This window comes from Jaculus jaculus, chromosome 6, assembly GCF_020740685.1.
Source record: "Jaculus jaculus isolate mJacJac1 chromosome 6, mJacJac1.mat.Y.cur, whole genome shotgun sequence".
In the NCBI taxonomy this organism is placed as follows: Eukaryota; Metazoa; Chordata; class Mammalia; order Rodentia; family Dipodidae; genus Jaculus; species Jaculus jaculus.
Genome location: NC_059107.1, coordinates 164,921,788 through 164,937,004, shown reverse-complemented (window position 1 = coordinate 164,937,004; position 15,217 = coordinate 164,921,788). Strand labels below are relative to the sequence as shown.

The following is a 15,217-nucleotide window of genomic DNA, read 5'->3' as shown; positions in this document are numbered from 1 at the left end:
CTGCCCTCTGTGGTGCTCATGGGACAGGGGAGTCCCAAGGGCTGTTTGGGGGTGCAAGAGTGTGGGACGTGCAAACTCCACTCTACCTGTGAACTGTCTCCCAGAGCTCAGAAACAAGATGGGTATTGGGCACAGTGGTCACAGCCCAACACAGAGAACTCCCTCCACCTTTCCATCCAACATCTTGCCCATTGGTCCTCTATTGAGAAACCAATAAGTCAGAGTCTGTCAGGTCTCTGCTGAGGCCTCTGGATGGGAGCCACAGGCAGGTGTGGGGCAGCTGATGGGATAAGAGGCACTGACCTTGTTTCCTGATGCATGTACCCCTGTGGGGGAAGACCTGGAATTCACATACCTCTGCTGGCAGGGTTGCCAGCTGGGAGGGAGTCCTCTCTCCCCTAGAGCACGGCCTCCAGAGGCCATGGGCACACTCACAGGAATGTGCGCATGCCGGTACACATGTGTGTGTTCCGTGCTAGCCACATATCAAGGGACTTCCCTGTGTTAGTGTGCGCTCAAGCCCCGGTGGACAATCTACTGCCTGAGCCTGGCCCGGCCTGAACTTGTGCTTAGGTCAGCTTTACACAGCCCCTGGCCCTGTGCACTGTTCCCAGCACAGGAGCAAAGACTTGTAGCTCTCTGCCGGCAGAAAAAGCCCAACCTGGAGGCCTGGCACAATGGTGAGAGGCTTTAGTTTTCTGGTATTTTCACAACTAGACTGCCAGAAAACCATGGCTGTATAAAAGAGGACTTTAGAAGACATGAAAATAAATACCAAAAATAACTAACTACGAGCCAGCAAGGACTGGGTCTGACTGGATGGCAGGCACTGGCCCTTGTGCATCCAGTCCCTTTCCTAACCTCAGTGGCTCCTCACCGACATTCTGCAAGCCACATCCAATGCAATAAGACAGGAAAGGGCCCCTCTTTACCCCACTTTACGGAAGGAGAAGAGGATCACAGGAGGACCACAGATGGGCAGAGCCCTGAATGGCCAATCCGCAGGTTGATACCACCCCACTACACCCAGTCTCAGGTGCGGAAGACAGCAGAAGGCACATCACGGCTGGACTCCAAAGGTGTGATTTGTAAGTAACTGGTACCAACACTGCCATTTGGTGTGCTGATGGACTGGATCAGTGGAGTTTCCATACCGCAGTACTCGCCAGACCCAGCTCTGCAGATTCCCACCCAACCCAACCACTGGTCAGCCTTACCCTGGATCCCCAAGAGCCCCACAGTTAGCGCCATGATGAACAGACTAGAGGCCTCTTTCCATTCCCACAGCAGGCATCTTTCCTTCAGCCCCTCCCCAAGGGCGCTCACTGCCTGCTTCTCCTGCTGATGGCTAGAGATACCCACACCAACGTCCAGTCCTCAGTGGCCGATGCCCCTCCCTCTGGACAGGTCAGACTGTATCGCTTGGGAGCCCTAGAGGTCAGATGTAGCAGTAGAAAGGATGGGTTCCAGAAACAGGAAGCCCAGAGGGGGCCATCCTCACTCAAGAGCCCTGACAGACGGGCTCTAGAATATTCACAACGGGGAGCAGGGGCCTCCCTCCTTCCTGCAACCTCCCTCCTTCCTGCTCACAGACGGGGAATAATTCACCAAGAACCTAATGTTTGGCTCTCCCTGCCAGGCCTCCAACTTAATGGGAAAGAGAACTATCTCACTTTCAATTAATGTGAATTAACGCATTTCGAACAAATCACAAATAAAGCAAGTAAACACAAGGAACACATTTTAATAACCTACCAGGTAACGACTAAATTGGCTACAGTCTAATCCAAGTGGAATCGCAAATGCCTTTAGGGAAGCCGGATACAAGTGTCAGACTGCTTTCACAATTTTGGTTTGAAAAACAAAAAGAAAGCAAGAAAAGAAAAATAAGCTTTCAAGTGGACTTAGGCCAGCAGGTTCCCAGAGGCACTGTCGCGGGCCCATGTGCAGTGGTCAGGCCAGGCTGCAGAAGACAGACCCAGAGTTGGTGGAAGCAGCTGGGACAGTGGCCATAGCACAGCAGGACACCCTCATGAGCTCAGGCCTGGAAGGTCCCAGGACGCAGCGTGCACCTGCAGGCTGTGGTCAACTTACAGACAGGGAGGGCCTTGAATCTGCCGCAGTGGCAGGTGATCATAGAGACCCAGGAGCTGGTCCCAGGCACTGAGCAAGGAGCAGATGAACTGTGAGGCCAAAGATGTAAATGGGATCCCTCCACTTTCCCACTTAGTGGTTTGAAGAGTGGCCCCAAAGACACGTCCACCTGAACCCCAGGATCTTGCTACTAGCACATAATATGGTATCTGGAGATAGATTAAGCTGGCCTGTATGAGTCCTAAAGGCCAAGAGGCTGTCCTCAAGGAGGCAGGAAGCAAAGACTTGAGACAGAGGAGACACTGGTCATGCAAAGACAAGGCCAACTTTTGCAGAGATGTGGCACCAGCAAGGAGGACCCAGGGCAGCTGGCAGCCATCATGGCCAGAAGGGGAGGCCTGGGATAGATTCAAGCCAGAACACCCAGAAGGGACCAACCAACGCCACCTGGACATACGACCTTAAGTCTCCAAGAGGATAAGCTCTTCTTCAAGCTGCCCAGCTTATGAAAATTTGCAATGGCAGTCCCAAGACATGCCCATCTCTCTACCCCAGGGTGCACTGCAGAGTCTGTGGCCCTCACCTCTACCCTCATGGCACTCAGCCGATCCCGGATACCTGCCATGGCCTGAGAAGACCTACACGGACTGTCCAGACCCCAGCCACAGCTCACAACAACCCAGTACAGGAGCCCTCTCCTCTCTGTGTGGCCTGGCTGGGCCCAGTGTGCACCAGGCCCCTAATAGGAGCTCAATAAACCCATTCTACCAACACACCTTACTCATGCTATGACTCAGGTAACTTTACCACATCCGTGCATCACTTTACTATGAAAAAGACACTTTCCATCACCCTGTAAATAGAGCCAGCACCATTGCCATAAATAGAAGGTAGCCATAAACGTAAACTCACACCATTAAAATGAAAAATGCCATCCGCATCCTGCATAAAGCCATCTTGCAGGCCAACAGCAGTGCATGCCCTTGATTGGGGAGATGCTAAATTTATGGCTACAGGGACACAAGGAGCTCCTGGGCTGCCCACCCTAACCCAGCCTCTAGGGAACAGCAGTGTCTGTCTGAGGCCCAGCTCAAGGGTGCCGCTCTCATGGTACCGTGACTCCCTCCTGGGAAGTGGTACCTTCACCTCCATGAAGGTTGAACCCCCCCCCCTTCCAGGCCCTCCTTGTGGACAGAAGGTGGATAAGCCAGACCCTAGCCCCATCTGAGAGGCATGCTGCCTAGAGACCCCCTACACACACACACACACACACACACACACACACACACACACGTGGGTCTAGCATCTTCTCACCTTTTGTGTATTGCATCCATTTACTGGGGATGCCCTAAACAATTCACCACAACCTGTTCTGTAAAACGGACAAGTCTGTTTTTGCAGTCTGAGGCCAGATCTTAGCTGAAGATGTGAGTGGAGCCATGCGCCCTCCACAGGCTCCAGGGAAGGTTGTGCTGTGTAGTATGGTGCTCATCTCTGTCTCCCTCATCACATGCCTCCTCTTCTGTTGGTCACCGGCTTCCTGATGCACTCTAGGATGAGAGTTGTGTGTATCTGTGGGAGGAAGGGGCATATGCATGCGTCTGTGGGTTCATGTGGAGCCAGAGGAAAATGTCAGGTGGTGTTCCACAGGTACCTCCAACCTTCTTTTGAGGTACAGCGTCTCACTGGTCTAACTGACTATCTCAATCTCCCCAGCACTGAGATTTTAAGCACAGGTCACCATGTCTGGTTTTTTAACGTAGGTTCCCAGCTACTTTTCCAGCCTAAGATGATCCTTGAATTATATCTGTGAAGACGTTTTTTGGGAAAGGAGGGAGCACTGGTTACAAGTGTGCCAACCACTGACACCTGGGGGTATCTACTTTTCTATGGGTCCACAAACCCAGCTCCTGATCCATCTTCCTGCACAAACCATCCCAGGGAACCCCCGAAGCCTCTTGTTAGTCTATCCTCACTGCCTACCCCAGTACCAGCCATGCCAGCATACAGCAAGCACTCAATACTTGCACACCAGACTGAGGCTGGCATGTCTATCAAGGCTGTTCCCATGGAAACAGGCAGGAAGAACAGGAAGCTGTCACAGCAGGTATTCTCTGGGGACTGGAGGTCTGGAGATGTATTCCGTGGCTCTGCAAAGCTGGAGTTATTTATAAGGAGGGCTTGGGCTCTATCAGCGAGGCGAATCCAAGGGCCTGCTTGGCTGCTTCTGTGCTGTGGAGAAGGGAGGGAATTGGCTAATAAAATCCGCCTTCTCGGAGGCAGAAGCTGGCTTTGAAAAGTGTGTATTTTAAAGGCTGTGTGACCTCTTCTAAATATACCCAGGAAGATCACATGGGCCCAGCTGGCTCCACGCAGCTCAGTAGGACAGGCCTGGGGATGGGTCTACCCACAGGCTTCTACGGTGCCTCTGCCCAGAGGGCACCTTGCTTGCTTCTAGAAGCATCCTACTTGTCCTGCCAAGATGAGGAGAGCGAGAGGAATGCCCAAGAGGCAGGCTGGAGGTGCACAGCCCTGTTGTTCCTCCAGGTCTCATAGTCAGAGCGGGAGACCACAGCCCAGAGACCCACCCAGCTGCCAAGGCCATCGTCCACAGCCACAGGAAACACTGCCCACACTCTACAGCGACTCTTTTAATGACACTCCAAGGAAGGGCAGTAAGGTTCAACTTGATTTGAAGCTGGCCTCCCACCCTCTTGTGGCGTCTAAAGGCCTCCCTTCCTGCAGGTGCGCTCCAGCCCCCAGATGGCTTTCCAGGGCTTATCTCCCTGGAGGAAGGCCAGGACAGAAGGTGCTGGGCCTCAAGTGTCACCTCTGGGCCAAGACTCTGCATCTCTGTCCTTGAGGTTCCTCAAGGACAAAGTCTTCAAGCAGTCACTCTTTAAAGGCGAGTTGTGGATCAAATGTAATAATCAAGAGCTATCACTCTGGTCACCCACCAGGCCCAGATCCATGCTCAGAACCCTGACATCCACAACTCTGCTTTGCTGTTCCTCTGCCGAGATGACTCCCACCTCAGGTCAAACTGTGACCATTTGACCATCTAGGCACCCCTCACAGAGTCTCTGCAACCCACTGAGGCCGCCAGTTATCAAATAGCTGGCTCCAAGACACCCTACAGAGCCCTGCCTGCTCCCCTCTCTGCAGGAGCTGAACAGCCCTAAACAAGGTAGTGGTCAGCCAGGGAAGGGTCTGGGCCTGGCACCAGACCACAGGGGGCTCCTTCCAGAAGAGGGCCTACCTCTGAGAAACCCAAGTGACTGGGGCACAGGAGCAATTCAACAAGCAGAAAGGCCATGACCTCCGTGTCAATTGTGACTCCAGAGGCCCTGAAAGCTGGATTAGCCCATAAAAAATGCAAACGGAGCAGGGAAGAGCCAGAAATGTGGGTGCGAGCATCCAAGCAGCAAGAGTCCAAGTGCCACAAGCCAGGCAATCAGGGGACTCTAACAAGGACTACCTCCAGGGCTCCAGCCAGTGACCCACAGGGCTCAGTCAAGTGCAAGGTCAGCAGCTGCCACTGTCCTAGGAAGAAGCTTCTCCAAATGCCTTCCAAAGCCCACACTGGCACTGCCCAGGACAGCAGCCCCTTCTGCATGGGAACAAGGCTTAGTCACCATGGCCAGTAGGCTTGCTTTCCCTTGCTTCCTTCTGTGCCCAAATGGAGGGACTGCATGAGGTGACAGAACCTTAATGGGCTTTCTAACCACATGAAAGGTGCAAGACAGGCACAGAACCTATGGACTCTACTTGAATAGTCAGTGAGCAGCTCCTCAGAGCCAGACTATAGAGGACTCCACAGGGAAGGGCACTCCCTTCCATAGAAATACCTCTGTTCTCTAAAGAATTACATGCAGGGCTGGAGAAATGGCTTAGTGGTTAAGATGTTTGCCTGAGAAGCCAAAGGACTCAGGTTCGACTCCCCAGGACCCATGTAAGCCAGATGCACAAGAGGCACATGCATCTGGACTTCACTTGCAGTGGCTAGAGGCCCTGGCATGCCCATTCTCTGTCTCTGTCTGTCTGTCTCACTCTCTCTCTCCTTGCAAATAAATAAATAAAATTTTTAAAAAGAATTAATGCAAAGAACAGGGGCATTGGCACATGCCACTGAGCAAAGGAAGAACTGCTGTCACAGGGGTGTGCTGGTTGGGCTCCACTACCCAGGCTACACCCATGTCTGCAGCCATCCCGTCCTAGGAGTAGGAAGAGGGTTAGCTGGGGACTGGGGTGCACTAAGGTCTACTCTGCCCTCACCCCCCACAACATTATACAGTTACATTCAAGATGTGCTGGCCTGATCTAAATCACCAGTGGGCTTTCTCTAAAAATGAAGGGGCCTCGGGATGGAGGTGGGGATGATGTTAGGGGCAGTGAACTCAGACCTCAGTGAAAAAGGACTCTGGATGTGTGGAGTGGGCCTGGCTCCTACTTCTTGCCATACTGCTCCAACAATGTGGTCCTGTGCAGGAGGAAAGGCGACCCTCCTGGGCATGGTGAAGTTCATCAGCCTGCACATCAGAGTACAGATTAGGCATTGAGGATGCACCCAGTAGGGCTAAACGTGGGACCTCAGCAGAATGCAGATAGAATCCAGAGAAGCCAGGCCTTCCAGGGGAAGCAGCTCCACACACACCCCCCGCCCCCGGCCAGGACCGATGTCTGCTCGCCTCGCCTCCCCTCAGTCTTGGGCTCTGCCAGAGGCAGAGACAGTTCCTGCACAAAGATGGCTCTCGGGTTTAGCACCAGGTCCTGCTGGGAATGGCTCAGCCATAGCGTCTGCCAAAGATGCCCAGCCCAGCATGCGCCGTTGACCTCCCTCCTCCGCCCAGCCTCCTTCAATAACCCTTGTCAGTAGTTCCCATGCATATGCTAGGCTGACCCTCATGTCCACGCTTAGTGACCAAGGAACCAGCCTTCTGGAGAAGAGCATGGTCTCCTTCGTCTGACTCACACAGTCTACTCAGTGGAGGCCCCTCCAGAACTGATGCCAACCAAGACGGGAGCACAGTGACCCCACCAAACTTACCCCACCACTTCATACCTTCTCAGGCTCCTTCCCATGCCCTCCACCCCAGGTCTGGCCCTGGTCCTGAAGTAGACCTGTGTGGCTACCTTAGGCACCACCCCTCCTGCTGGCTATAGGGCTTCCCTTTCTCTGTGAGAGCGCCTCTCTACAGAGGCGCTTTGAGAGTCCTGCCACTCTCAAAGGGTCCCAGGCCAGGCAGGGCACAGCCAGCCAGAGTGGTGCCCAGAGGAAATGGAGGGAGGGCCTTGCTCCGGACTCCCCGGCACTCAGCACAGGAGCCAGTCCCTGGGGGTTCTGAGTCATGGCTGGCACCCTGAGCAGGGAGGAAACTGGAGGCGGAGTGAGGAGGGACTCAGAACACTGGGAGCCATGGGCACCGTTCAGCTGAGGTCTGGCTCCTCTGGATGGGGCCTGAGCCCCCCACCTGATATACAGCCTCTCTGCCATGTCCCCATGTGGCCATCAGAGCCTGTCTTCTAATGGCCTTCCAGTCCTGGCTTAGGAGCTTAAACTGCTCTTTGTCCTCGATGGACCACACTTTCCTCCATCTATGAACGTACAGTGCCTGTCCATCCTCTGGCCACAGCCCGGCACTAAGGTGTGTGGAACGTTCTGGAACAACCCTGACTACCAGGTACAGGCTAAGTGGTAGAAGCTGGTGTGGGTCCACCTTCAACTATCCCCTGCTCCAGGAGAGGGGTGGGGCAGCTGGTGTCTGTGTGTGACATGCTTCTAAAGTACGCACAGTATGGCAGCGCATGTTGCGCATGTGCCTTGTGGGATGCCTCTGTGGTGTATTTCTATGTGTGGTACGTATCTACATTGCAGGTGTGTTGGTCAGGTGCAAAGACGTTTTGTTTATGGTAGGGGTGTATCTGTAATGTGCAGCATATGTGCACATGTGATATGTGTAGGGTGTGTTTAGTAAGTATTCACTGTGCATATGCAGTGTGTGATATACACATCTATATAGTATACATGTGTGGCATGTGCATATATGTTGTATGTGCAGGATATATACATATATGGTGTTAGGGTGGTATATGTGGTACTTGTGCTGTGCATGTATATGTCGTGTATGTATGTGTGGCATGGCACTGCTGAACATGTGTATATGCAATTCATGTGACTGTGTGGTTTGCTTAAGATTGTTGTTGTATGTGTTCATGGCCTGTGCATATGTGGTATGCATGGTACCTGTGTGGTCAAGTGCCACAGCACCATGGCTCCCTGACAGGCATGGATTCAGCTGCAGATGGCAGCCAGGTTGTCGCACACAGGATAGGGTCTGTGTGTGATGGAACGAGATGAAAAAGGGCTGTGCACACTTGTAACTCCATGGGTCACATGTCATATTTCATGTATGCTCCTGCCACAGCAGTCCACATGCACCCACACATGACCCACTGATTTGTTTGCATGTAAATGCTTCTTCACCATAGGACTATAGTCTCAATCAAGTCCATAACCAATGTTCATAAATTTATATGCTTATGCAAATTACACCACAAGCCAGTATAAACACCTATGAATTGTGGTAATGCATCCTACACATGCAAACACAAACGTGCACCTATCCAAAGGTTAACAATAGGCCATCCAGGGCCCACACATGCCCTTATACCCTGTGCCTCCACGTGTACACACCACATATACACACATGCCACACCCTGCCTGCCGGGACTGAGCCATGCAGCCACTCCACCACATCCAACTGTCTGGCTTTTCTTACTAGCCCTCTCCCCTGTGTGGTCCCATACAGTGCTGAGCATCTGGACCCGAACAGAGACGTTCCAGACCACGAATGGGGGATTGAGATTCCCCTCAGCCTGGCATGCAGACACCAAGTCCAGAGGACGCATGGAAAGAAGGACCGTAGTCTAAGTTCCAGGAAAACAGTGTGTTCAGATGCCCCAGCACAGCACAGCACAGCCCCACTGTCACCGGCCTGGCAAGTGTGAGATCGCACACACAGAAGAAAGGCTGGCGCACGTCTAGGCCTCCTGAGTGGACAGTGTACTCAGACAGCCCAGCTGGCCCTTTGAGGTCTTTACTCTGGAGGACTGGGAGTACAGACAACAGACACTGGCCTCCAGTGAGCTTCAGCAAGCCAGTGCACGGCTCCCTCCATCACCGACCCCTTCATGTTTTAACTTCTACAGTTGTCAGACGCTCAGCAGATGAGGATCCCACTACATGAGTGTGGGTTTTATTTAGACTCTGTGTCACACTTGAAGAGATAGTAAATGATGACAAAGGAGCGGGTTACTTTTAATGCCGTTCTAATCCCACCCCTTCCGGTCAGCCATTCACATACTCAGCCTCTCCGTGCCTTTCAGTAAAGACTCTAGGCATGCTAGAAGAGAGATGGCTGGTGGACATTGCAGGCTCAGCACCCCACTCTCTTATTCTGAGCCTTGAAACAGACCAGGCAGGCAGCACTTAGAAGTCCTGGGGCCCCTGAGCAAAGCCAAGGACCCTCTGCATGCAGACCCGGGCGAGGCGGAGAAGGGTAGGAGCTTTGGAGAGCACGGGGCTGCTGAAATCTTTCTCCTTTACCACTTGGCTGTTCAGCTCCTCCTCTCTGTCATTACAGGCTTAAGCAGGATCTGGGCCTAGCCTCTACCAAGAGAGAATGGTCTCAGATCTCTACCCAACCCCAAAAAGGCCCCATGATGCCACTGCAATCGTCTTGTGACATTTGCATGTTTATAACAGGAATATATTTTAACACCCACACATGTGTGTGATATGCATGTGTGTATATGGGTGTTTACATATGTGTGGGCACATATGTATGTGGATGCATGTGCACATGGGTGTGCATGTAGGGGCCAGAGGTTGATATTAGCTGTTTTTCACCGCTCTCCTTTTTATTTTCCAAGGAAGGACTGTCACTTAAACCCAGGGCTTGCTGATCCCACTAGCCTTCTAGCCAGCCGGCCCTGGGGATCTCCTGACTCAGCCTCAGTCTCCCATGCTCTGGGATTTAGTGTGGGCTGCCATGCACTTACACCTTTGCCGAGGACCCAAACTCAAGTCATCACACTTGCATGGCAAGCACTGCAGCCACGGTGCCATCTCCACCCCCTGGGATACTTCGTTGAAATGCAATGAAAACTTCTCATGACCTCCTAGTGCCAGGAACTATGCTGTCTCCCAAGTTCTTTGTCCAGTTTTAAAAAGGAAGCGATCAAGGTAACACACACAGATGTCCTGGGTTGGCTGTGGATCTTGTAAGGAGGGATGGTTCCAAGTAATGGTCACTTCACAAAGCAATGACAAACACAATATGCACGCACACCTGCATGTGGTTGAACATGCCCCTCGAACATAGTAACTCAGCAGGGCTAAGCGTGCCCCTTTTCCTGGCCTCATAGGTCCACAGAATGCCTCTTGACTTCCAAACTGAGGAGCTCACTAAGTAAATGAAAGTCGAATCCTGTTTATTCTATCAACAGGCTGCCCTCAGAGCAGCTGCTGAAGCAGGAGAGGCTAGGGGACTAAAAGGACCAGGGAACTAAGGCACTGGGTCCTTGTGCAGAGGCGGGGGACTCGGCACTAAACTCCCCAAAAGCTCTCAGTATTAACCTGTGAGAGCTTCTCAACAGCTCTCACTTCATGGAACACTCGCCCTGCCATCAAAACAATTTACAGCCACAGAGTTAACCCTCAAATCCACAGCTAAGGGAGATGCAAGTAGCTTTCTTCACTAGACAGAAAGGACTGGCAGGTGAACTCCTATTACTGTTTCCACTGGATCTCAAAAGTCAGAAATCTATGGGCCACTGTGGCACCTCGCTTCAAGTCTCTCTCTGCTCTTCTAGAGTTCCTGCGTGGAACCCAAACCACAGCTGATGGACCTGTGCCTCTATGCCCTGGCCCAGGTGCTTCAAAGACTTTAAGAAAAAGAATTCAAGTCTTTCTGAGGGCCGTGGGGATTTTCATTGTCTCCGCTGCTGCCGCTGCCGTAACTCCTCAACCTGAGCCTACACACAAGCAAGGAGCATCTGAAGGCACAGCCGCCCACTCCCCTCCTCCTTCCACATACACCACCCAAGCGGGCCCCGCGCATGCCAGCCAGCCTCGGTTCCTACTCACGCTGACTTAGATAAGTCCCACTGTCCACACATGACCTACACAAACAGAACAGCAGTCCTCCCAGGAGGACACTCGGGCACCCCCTCTGATGTCTCCACAATGACATTTGGCCACACTCACCCGCCCCCAGCCCTCTGACCACCTCAGCGAGGCAGGGACTGTGGGCAGGGCCTGCTTTCACAGAGCCCAGCAAGCCAGGACTGCAATTAGGACCACAATCCGCCTCTTTCTGGGTTCACAGCCCTATTCATCTTAGCAAGCCCTGCAAGACAGACCAGCCAGAGGGGGACGGATTAGCCACGGGGTGGCCTGTATCTCCACACAAAAGGGGAAGTGTTGAAAAAATGGCTCCCTGGGCCCCCTATTCTTCACCCCTGAAAAAAAAAATCAGACTCATGGCAGAGGCTCTTTAATCAGCTCTTTCCTACTCCATCACTGGGCAACAAGTCACAACTGTCTCCCCTGCTGCCTGGCTCCCTCCCTCCCTCTCTCCTATTGGACTTGGGTCTGTAGCCCAGTCCTGGCTCTGGGGAGGGCCCAGTGCTGTCTCCAGCCCCTCACTGTTTATGCCAAAGCCTGCCCTACAGCTCTAACTTCTGATCAAAGGGGAAAAACTGCCGCACCATCCAGAACAGGAATGGCCCCTCCCCACCTTCTCAATAGAAGGACATGGCAAAGGTCACTGGGACCCAGTGGTGTGGAGGCAGCCAGCTCAGGGTGAGCTATGGGCTCACAAGACCCTAGGGCACCAGGTAAATGCTTTAACCTTTCCTGGAGAGGATTCTTAAGATACCTTGCCTTTGCCAGGTCTCCCAACCACCACAGCAAGGGGGACCGCCCTTCTCCTTCCCATACCACCTACCACAGTGTGGGTACACAAGTGTCTGCTCCAGCCAAATGCTGAGAGGGCTGTGAAGAGCCATCCTACCACCCACCCTTGAGCGACACTCCCCTCTACTCAAGAACACAGTTGCCACTAAGCACTTACCACATAGCTTCACACCCTGCCACCCAAGACACACGAACTTCCCTCAACCAAGAGACAGAAGTAAGAGCTCAGAAGACCCAGGACTGGCCGGTTTTCCACCTGGTAAGGCAGAAGGGACCCATCCACTGGACCACATGTCTCCAGATGGCTAGTACTTCCTTCCCCAATGCACATCACCCTCACCGTGACTCAGGCAGGCTCCTCAACTTGTAGAACCCCTGACCTTTTAACATGCATGCTCTTCTCCCAAAGTGACCCGCCAGAGGACATCAGGGCAGCGGGAAGGGTAGAGGACTTGCGGCCCAAGCAAGGTCCTGAAGCACAGGGACCCATCACTTGATGTCTGGGCATCCTATGTGATGGATTCCAACAGCCGCCTAGCAGTGAATACCAGCTAAGGACAGTACTCTGGGCACATGCCGGGAGGAAATGACTCCCATCCCAACTGCAGGGTACCCCATGGCAGAAACACTTGTAAAGTGGGCCTTCCAACCACGTTAGTCGGCAGCTCTGCGCAGGGCCCCAGAGTCCTGGCTGAGCAGGCTCCACCAGCCTGAGCAAAGCCAGAGGAATCCTTCCCTTCCCAGGGCTTTCTCCTCTGCTCCTGGCTGTCAGGATCCCAAATCAAGGGAGGACAATGCACAGCGGGCCAAGGGGGCTCCCACTGCCCCAGGGGACCTCCACTGCCCAGCAGCTCACTAATTAAGCAGGGAAGCTGAGGAACGTGGCAGACCTTCCTCCCTGGGAACCTGGAGCTAATGAGCACAATCTCATTCCCAAGCCACACCAGCTCTCTCCGGGGCTTAGCATTCCAGCTGCCTTTGGGGGAACAGCGCTAGCAGGGCCTGCAAACAAGGATGGCAGCCAACCACAGGCAGCGGGTGCCTCGGTGGGAAGCCAGGCCCTCCTTTCCTGCCCTTCTAAGCACACAGGGCAGGCTGAGCCCAGAGCCACCAAGACCAGGAGAGCAAGAGGACCTACCAGAGGCCCGGAAGTTTTTGTGAGGCTGTACCCACAGTGTTCAGTGCACCCCAACCAAAGGCCAAGGGCTGAGTCCCCAGGGCTGATGCAAGTGGGCCACTCCGACCACAAAGGTCCAAACATTGTCACAACAACAACATCACAAGAACTGCCATACAACCCTGAAACCTAGAGGGGACAGGAGTGCAGGGGACAGGAACTTGAAGCCAGCCTGGGCAGACTGGTGGTGAACAGCTTTGCTGCTCTAGCCTGACCCAGTCGGTTTCCGGCCCACCCTGGAAGGTGGCACAGGACATGGGATGCGGGTGCATGGCAAGCCTCAGCTCTACACCTTTGAGTCCTCAAACCACTGGGCTCAGGCCAGCTCAGCTCCTGCCCCAAGCTGGCAGCCCAAGTGGAGCGCTGGTGCCATCTACCGAGGGTCGACAGCAAGCGGGCAGCGCCACTGCCACCGAGCAATGCGGGGCAGGGGATGGGAAAGGCAGCCTTGTCTCCAGCCAGGGCTAGGGTGCAACAGGGGAGGTACCAAAGCCAGAGCATAGCCCCTGTGTTCCCAGCCTCAAGCGCGCCCTCTCCTGCTACCCGGAACCCTCCTGGGAGCGGGGCGGCGGAATCCGCGCCAGGCTCCAGGAAGGTTCGCGCCCCCGGCCGACCGGGCCCCGCAGTGGCGCTCGCTGAGCCTCGGCCCAACGCGGGCGGCATGGGCGGAAGGTGCTGGAAGCCGCGGTGGGAAGCCGGGCCGTGGTGAGCCGCCGGCAGTGCGGGGACGGCGGGCGGCCGGGCGACAATTACCTTCTTTGAGGAACTGCGCGTGGATGACCAGGACGAGGAAGCAGCAGAGCGCGGCCCCTGCGAGTGCCCAGAGCGCCTTCAGGAGCTGCATCGCGGAGTGCCAACTCGGCCGACGCCCCCGAAGTCGCGCAGCGAAGGTGCGGGCGCCGCATCAGCGCCCCTCCGGGTGCAGCCGCCGCGGCCGCCCGCTCGCGCCCTCCATCCGCCGCCAACGCCGCGCTCCGCCGCGACTGGAGGCGCCGCTCCGGGAGGCGACGTGTGTCTTCTCGGGCGGGGGAGGGGACGGGCGGGGAGGGCGCCGCGGAGGGGCGGGGGAGGTTAGCGGAAAGTCTCGGGCCGCGGCGGCCGCCGCTCCGGCCACTCGGCCACCATCGCGGGCTGCGGGGCTCCGGGGACCCGAGCGCGGGGAGGCGGCCGCCGCGGCCCCATGAATCAGCCCCGCCGCCGCCGCCCCCGGAGCCGCGCCGCCAGCAGGGCCCGGACGGCGGGCCGCGGATTGCGCAACGGCCGGCCGGGCGAGCGGGCTCGCAGCCCCGGCCCTCCGCCTGCCGCCCCCCGCCGCCGCTCGGCGTCGCCTTCCCGGCTCTCCCGCCGCCTGCTCCCGCGCCGCCGCCGCCGCCCGCGCTCGCTCCGGCCGGGGCTCAGGGGGCCGCTGCGTCGTCGCCGCCGCCACCGCCGCCGCGGCGGGCCAGGCTCGGAGCCGGGGCTGCGCGCCGTGCGCGGGGCCGCCGCAACATCGCCGCGGCCCGGGTCCGCACCGCCCGGCCGAGCCCGCCGCGATCCAACTTGCGCGGCCCGAAGCTGCCGGTCCGGTCCTCCCCGACCTCGGACAGTGCCGGCCTCCGCGCTTCCCTGAGCCCGCGCCTCCGCAGCCAAGGCCGGCCCGGGCGCCTTCGCCGGTCGCCCCGCCGCGATGCCGGTGGTGGCCGAGCCGACAGGTGGGGCCGGCGATGCCGCGCGCCTCGCCGCCCGCGGGACGATGCCTCTCCGGTCCCGGTGCGCGCGCCCGCCCGCCGCTCCAGTAGGCTCGGTTCGGCCCCTTGTGAGAGGCGGCGGGAGGGGGACGCGGGTCTCCGCCGGCCCCGTAAGGCCGCACTGCCCAGGACTCGGCCCGCGACCCGCCGCCGTCTGCGCTCCGCCCGGCCCGCGGAGCTGCCGATGCGCACTGGGCCGCGGAGGGGACCCCGGGGACCCCCTGCCGCCCTGCAGCGCCC

The 15,217-nt window shown here is 56.1% G+C and overlaps 1 protein-coding gene across 2 annotated transcripts in view; it reads right to left on the bottom strand.

Moving 5' to 3' along the window:
- The window catches only part of Tafa5 (TAFA chemokine like family member 5), a 219,918-nt gene that overhangs the window by 116,246 nt on the left and 88,455 nt on the right, over positions 1 to 15,217 (bottom strand). Inside the window, exon 1 of one of the 2 annotated variants that reach the window (XM_004650396.2) lies at positions 14,004 to 14,127. The exons of the other annotated variant lie outside the window; for it this stretch is intronic. Coding sequence (XP_004650453.1) covers positions 14,004 to 14,094 — 91 coding nt within the window. The 5' untranslated portion in view covers positions 14,095 to 14,127. Of the gene's footprint in view, positions 1 to 14,003; positions 14,128 to 15,217 lie in introns of those variants that run through there. 2 annotated transcript variants of the gene reach the window in all.